Source organism: Lathyrus oleraceus, chromosome 1 (genome assembly GCF_024323335.1).
Source record: "Lathyrus oleraceus cultivar Zhongwan6 chromosome 1, CAAS_Psat_ZW6_1.0, whole genome shotgun sequence".
In the NCBI taxonomy this organism is placed as follows: domain Eukaryota; kingdom Viridiplantae; phylum Streptophyta; class Magnoliopsida; order Fabales; family Fabaceae; genus Lathyrus; species Lathyrus oleraceus.
The window spans coordinates 289,675,800-289,682,804 of NC_066579.1; the positions used below are offsets into that span (position 1 = coordinate 289,675,800).

General features: G+C 32.9%; 1 protein-coding gene across 1 annotated transcript; it reads left to right on the top strand.

Moving 5' to 3' along the window:
• Positions 1–2,218: 2,218 nt before the first annotated feature.
• On the top strand, positions 2,219–6,369 carry LOC127130980 (enolase). Its single transcript, XM_051059933.1, has 16 exons — positions 2,219–2,407; positions 2,560–2,623; positions 3,184–3,248; positions 3,418–3,465; positions 3,580–3,666; positions 3,771–3,851; positions 3,950–4,051; positions 4,132–4,212; positions 4,311–4,385; positions 4,827–4,889; positions 4,961–5,041; positions 5,143–5,337; positions 5,432–5,571; positions 5,671–5,722; positions 5,891–5,947; positions 6,043–6,369. Exons 1-16 carry the CDS (start codon positions 2,342–2,344, stop codon positions 6,121–6,123), a joined length of 1,338 nt encoding a protein of 445 aa, XP_050915890.1. The 5' UTR covers positions 2,219–2,341; the 3' UTR covers positions 6,124–6,369.
• The last annotated feature ends 636 nt before the right edge of the window (positions 6,370–7,005 follow it).

Below are 7,005 nucleotides of genomic sequence, written 5' to 3' on the forward strand. Positions count from 1 at the left end.
TGAGACAAATTATCGAACACCTTGTGTGCAATCGATTTTGTTTAGAAATTTGTACAATTTTGTTTATTTGCAAATCCAACCACAATTTAATAGATTGTGATCAACTCAACAAAATATATTTCAAACGATTATAAATTTTTTTTAGCCAAACGTATTGATCGCATAATCGATGAATTTAATAATATGCAAATGAAATGTAAAAGATATATATATATATATATATATATATATATATATATATATATATATTATATATATATATATATAATATATATATATATATATATATATATATATATATATATTATATATATTATATATATATATATATATATATATATAGAGAGAGAGAGAGAGAGAGAGAGAGAGTACACAAGGATTTATTTAGGCAGTTCCCTAATCAACCTCGCTATAGGTACGTCTGCCCTCAATTCGAACTCGAATTAAGATAATGAAATTTAACCTTACTTTGCAAAATTCGTTTACAAGAGAAATGTATCAATCCAACCCTTCAAATCACATGTTTGATGTTGATTCTAACACTCTCTCTTCCATCGATATGAGCTTGATCAAGTCACCCAACAATACTAATTTGATCCACCGTCTCACGCTACTTATTTGTAAGAAACCCCCGTTCTTCAAAGTTTTCACTCAATCGGATTCAAATTAAAAATTGTTGTAACCAAAGATTTACCAATATGATCCACCATCTCACGCTACTCCCTTGCAAGAAACTTTGTTCTTCAAAGCTTTCACTCGATTGGATCCAAATTATGTAATCTTGTCAAAAAATTTCAAATCTCTAATTGATCTTGAAAAAAACCCCAGCTTGATTTTCTTATTTGAAACCTTCAAAGATCTCAACCCAATTTACAATTTAACAACCTAAATTGGACATTATTAATATTGATTCAATATGGCACCGAAACAAATAATGATTATGTAGTTTGTTTGTGTGTATGTATAGAACATAGGTTGAAGATGAAGAAAACTCTTTGAAATCCTGGTTTCGTTTATGATTTTCTCAAAATCACATTTTATGAAATGATGCATATATAAAGTATATATATGTGTGCAAGTTAGAGGCAAAAGGAATTGCAAAAGATTTGAAAAGTTTATGAATTTTTGGAAAAATGTGTTGCACGTGTCGACCTATGTAAGTCACGTGTTAACACATTCGATGCATGTGTCGACCTGTATAGGTCATATATCGACACATATAGTCGGGACATTAAACAAAAGCTATAGACTTTAAAAATGACTTATAGGTGTCGACTTGTAACTCGTATGTGTAAACTCATAGAATTTTTCTTCTTCTATGTGTTGACCTATAGCATGTATGTATAGACACATAAATTGTTTTTCTCATAAAACTTGTTTTTAATGCATGAAACCTTTTCTAACTCATTTCAAAAATATTTTTATGCGTCCTAATACTAAAATGCACATTATGACTCAGAGGATATCGTCCAATATACATAAACGCTAATTTGACATCATACAAAATACATCTAACAAAAAATTGCACTCACAACTCTCTCTATTTCACAATGAGTGATCCATTTGGAATTTAAAAAATCTCAAAATATATGACCAATTTCAATTTACCATGCACATTTTTTAATTTACCATCTAATTAATACTCCTTCCGTCCCACAATTAGTGATCCATTTAAAATAAAAAAATACCCCAAAACGAATTATTCGTTTCAATTTACAATATACATTTTCCAATTATACTCTTTAATTAATATTATTTTTATCATTCTCAATATTTAATAATGAGTACTTTCTAAAATTATCATCATCTCTATTTATTTATTATTTTTTCTTAATAGATGTGAAATTATCAACTTGATGAAAGATATTTAATTGAAAATATCATTATCTTTTATTTATTTTAAACAATATAAAATTGTCAATTGGATTATTTATTCTGTAACCAAGAAAAGTTACTAAAGTAAAACTCACATGCACAAGACACAAGTTTCAACATGTGGCACCCAGTAAAAGAAATACGCATGAGGATATTCTTACCAATGTGCTTCGTGGTGGTGGACCCACCCGCACCAAAACAAGAGTCTCATGATATGATACCAACAAAACTCATATCCACCGTTCATTCATCTTTCTTTTTCCACGACCAACGTTCCAGATTTAACACCCTTTAACTAACTGCCACGTGCCAACTACCTATATATATCATACTCCCACACGCGCACCCGATAATTTTCATTTTCACCTCATTGTGACTTTCTCCAGAAAAAGGGTAAAAAAAATCACAGCAACACCGAAAATTTTTCAAAAAATTCGACTCTCACATTTCTGTTATCGACTCAACAATGGTAGCCATCCAGTTCATCAAAGCTCGTCAGATCTTCGACAGCCGTGGAAATCCAACCGTGGAAGTGAGTGTTGCTTTTTGTTTTCTGTTTCGAAGCTGAGAAAATGAGCGGGAAAATTATCATTGTTACTATTATCGGTTTCGGTGTGTTTTCGATTTTGTAAATTGCTTAGACAAAGGTATATATGATTATGATTTTGGTTTTGTTGTTGTTAGGTTGATGTTACTCTTGGTGATAAAACTTTTGCTAGAGCTGCTGTTCCTAGTGGTGCTTCAACAGGTAATTGATTGATGTTTGTTTGAGATATAGAAGAGAGATTTGGATTTGATTTTGATTGTGAGTTTGTGTTGATTTTAATGAATTGTTTGTGTGATTTGAGGAATGTTTGGATTTGTTGCATTTTTTGTATGTGTTTTTGTAGTAAATTGTTGTTTGTGTTGGAAGAAAATAGAAAGGAATTTTGAATTTGAAGTTATGTTTAGTTGTTTCTAATTCTAACAAACATACAAGATTGGTGTGAGTTGTGTATTATGTGGGATTGACACCTTTTAGGTTATTCAATGCCTGGACATGTCCACATCGTGTTGTGTTTGAGGCCACATGCTTCATAGTTTGTGTTTTACTAATGTTTTAGCGAGGGCTGGTAGTTTAGAAAGTGATGTGTTATGAGCTATGAAGCAGAACACCAGAAACATGACATCGACACTGATAGTAATTTCAAAAAAATGAATAAATCAAACTTAATCACAAGTGTTGGTTTCAGATACCGACACTGACACACAGACACACTTGCTACAGATATTATGGGTCATAACTTGTATTATATTTTTTTGTAAAAGGTGTCTATGAAGCTTTGGAACTGAGAGATGGAGGTTCCGACTACCTTGGGAAAGGTGTTCTCAAGGTACATGGTACTTGATTTTTTTGACCACATTGGTGTATTTAGAGTTTCTTTTCTATTTCTATTTTAAGAAAGAATGATGCATTTCCTTTGATAATTTATGGACTGTTTTTGTTTGTTTTCCTGAATTAATTGGAACTGATAATATGATTCCAAATTTGTCTTGGTATAGGCTGTTGAGAATGTGAATGCAATTATAGCACCTGCTCTGATTGGCAAGGTATTGTGCATCTATAACATTGGATTATGTGGAAGACCTATGTCATATTGTTTTTAAATCATGTTTTTAGTAGGTGAGTGATTATGTTCTATCATTTGTTATATGTGTTTATAGGACCCAACCAAGCAGACTGAAATTGACAATTTTATGGTACAACAACTTGATGGAACTGTTAATGAGTGGGGATGGTGCAAGCAGAAGGTATCTTTACTATTCCTTTTGCTTATTTCTTGTGGATGCTTTTTGGAGACTATAACAACCATTCATTTTATGCTTGTTGGTTTCCACATTCGTGAAATTTTCAGCTTGGAGCCAATGCTATTTTGGCAGTGTCACTCGCTGTTTGTAAAGCTGGTGCTTTAGCAAAGAAACTTCCACTGTACAAGGTATCTGTGGTATAATATCACTTTCAAGAACAATAGTTTTCATCTTGTTAGCTTGTGTTTTCATGGATTTCTTTGGTATAATTTCAAACATATTTCAGCACATTGCCAATCTAGCTGGAAACAAGACTTTGATACTGCCTGTACCTGCATTCAATGTTATCAATGGAGGTTCACATGCAGGAAATAAACTTGCAATGCAGGTAAAATCTATCTAATATAATATGTCAAATGAATAGGATTATATTTTATCAAAATATTTATCCTTCTGACTCTTATATAGGAATTTATGATTCTCCCTGTTGGGGCATCTTCTTTCAAAGAAGCAATGAAGATGGGCGTAGAAGTATACCATCATCTGAAGGTTAATCTCCTTTCTACAACTTGCTTTAGAGAAAACAAAATGAGAGTAACTTTTTATTTATTTAGTGTCATCAATTAAGATGCTGTTTTGCCTTACAGGCTGTGATAAAAAAGAAGTATGGACAAGATGCTACTAACGTGGGCGATGAAGGTGGATTTGCTCCTAATATCCAGGTTCTTATGCTCTTCTTTTGGTATTTGTGATCTACATGTTACCTAAAAGTAGTTCATGATTTGATTTCTTGCAATTAATGGCAGGCAAGGTTTTAAATAACGGTCGCGTAAAAGCTTTTGCGTTTTCGGTCAGTACATGTGTTCTGATACTGATTGCGGTCGTCGTGGTGTGAATTAACCACAATTTTTCTTTATCACAAAAACGGTGAATATTAGTATTGGTATTGGCACCTTCCGATAGTGTATTGTCGTGACCGTTTTTGCAACAACATTCCATTTTTTAAAACCTTGGTAGCAGCCTCATTTATTGTTTGCATATTTAAAACCTTGGTAGCAGGCTCATTTATTGTTTGCATATTTGCATATTTTGTACTGCGATAATCCAAATCCAAATGTGCATTCAAAATAATTATTTCTCTTGTTGTTCCGTGCGCTATATAGGATAATAAAGAAGGACTTGAGCTTCTGAAGACTGCCATTGCAAAAGCGGGTTATACTGGAAAGGTTGAATATTCATCCACTGAATCTGACTTAGTATCTTAATAAATGTGACTGATTAGTTTCTATCTTTACAGGTTGTAATTGGGATGGACGTTGCTGCCTCCGAGTTTTATAATAACGAGCGAAAAACATATGACTTGAATTTTAAGGAAGAGGTAAACAGCTTTTGAACTTTTTTCTGAAGTTCTTCATTTCTATTCCTTTAGATATATATGACATTGGTAAACGTGTAAACTACATAACTACCTTGTTGCAGAATAACGATGGATCAGAGAAAATTTCAGGGGACAGCTTAAAGAATGTTTACAAGTCATTTGTGTCAGATTACCCGATTGTGTCCATTGAGGATCCATTTGATCAGGATGACTGGGAGCACTATTCGAAATTAACAGCTGAAATTGGCCAGAAAGTACAGATTGTTGGTGATGATCTCCTTGTTACCAACCCGAAGGTATGTTTTATTAACTTAAATATTTGCTAGCTATGTTCCATAAACATGCATCCTTTTATTTTTAACACTATTCTATCCGTTATTGGCTCTTTAGCGCGTGGAAAAAGCAATTAAGGAGAAGTCTTGCAATGCCCTTTTGTTGAAGGTGAATCAAATTGGCAGTGTAACTGAAAGCATCGAAGCTGTGAAAATGTCCAAGCAAGCTGGCTGGGGTGTCATGGCTAGCCACCGAAGGTATTGAACGTCCACTGTTTTCCGATAATTCCCATTTTGTTCTGTTTTCTAATACTCATTCTCTGTTTACTCCAATGCGTCACATCTTGTTTATTGTAGTGGAGAAACCGAGGATACCTTCATTGCTGATCTCTCAGTTGGGTTAGCAACCGTAAGTTTTCATTTGCCTTTTTTCCAACCATGTCATGTTTTATTATCTTTGCCTCGTTATCACAAGTGCATTTACCAAATAATTTGTGTCAAGATTTTGAATTGGAAACTTTTTACCTTCTTTGCTAAAGCTTTTATGATTTGATCTTGATATGTCATTGTTTAACAGGGTCAGATCAAGACGGGAGCTCCCTGCAGATCCGAGAGGCTTGCTAAGTACAACCAGGTAAAACTGCAAAACTCTTCATCTTTTTTCAATTAATATAGCTAAATATGGTAAATTGTGGTTACTACGCTTATACCTATTGATCTGTGTTGCAGCTTCTTAGGATTGAGGAGGAACTTGGTGCTGCAGCAGTCTATGCTGGTTCCAAATTCAGAGCCCCGGTGGATCCCTATTGATATTTGGAATGAGTTTCTATTGACGATGACAGGGGCATATATGAAACTTTTCTGCTCTTACTAAACTGTTTCTATAAAAGAATGTGTTTTTTCGAAGAACTCTGAGTAAATGGTTTTGTGGATTGTGTAATTTTGGAACGAGAGCAATAGGGGGATTGAACTTTGATGTGTTGCGTTTGGACAGGATAATCTGTCCCCAGATATAGTTTTGGATGATATATGATTTTTAAAATTGGTGTTTTTTAACTTCTCTGGTATAGCAATGGAAGAAACTTTAACTTCTCGTATAGAAAGGGAAGAACAGAAGAGAGAATTCACCATCTTTATAAGAAGTAAACATCACAATTTTAAAATTTAAAATCATGGTTTAGTCTTTAGCCACCTCTTAATGATATGCTATATCATTTTATGCAATTTGGTTCTCTCATAGTTGGTAAGGTGAAAATGGAAGAGAAGTATATCAGATGGTTAGTTGTCATTTGATGTCTTTGACCTTCGAAGTAGAGTTATTGAAAGAAGATGGACATTAACAAAGTTAGTTGATCCGATCATAATCATATCATAAGGGTGACTTTGTTTGCGAATCGGAAGGAACTTAGATATTCTTTATTGTAATTGGGGTACGGTCTGTTGTATATAGTCTTCAGGTTAGTTTTTAATTAAAAGTGAGTCGAAAGTTGTATATAGTCTTCAGGTTAGTTTTTAATTAAAAGTGAGTCGAAAGTAAAGTGATTTATGTTTAGATGAATTTTTGTAAAAAAATTAATTGAATATAATTATAAACGCTTTAAATAAAATCAAACTTATAGATATTTGTTATAGATTAGGATATCTTTTGTACTCTTTTAATAAATTTAAATTCTATATAAATTTACATATGTA

Bases quoted from the DNA above. Each gene is read 5' to 3' on its own strand.
- LOC127130980 (XM_051059933.1), top strand. From the start codon at position 2,342: ATGGTAGCCATCCAGTTCATCAAAGCTCGTCAGATCTTCGACAGCCGT. The intron at 2,624-3,183 runs GTAATTGATTGA...TTTTTGTAAAAG, and splicing joins TCCTAGTGGTGCTTCAACAG to GTGTCTATGAAGCTTTGGAA. The intron at 3,852-3,949 runs GTATCTGTGGTA...AACATATTTCAG, and splicing joins AGAAACTTCCACTGTACAAG to CACATTGCCAATCTAGCTGG.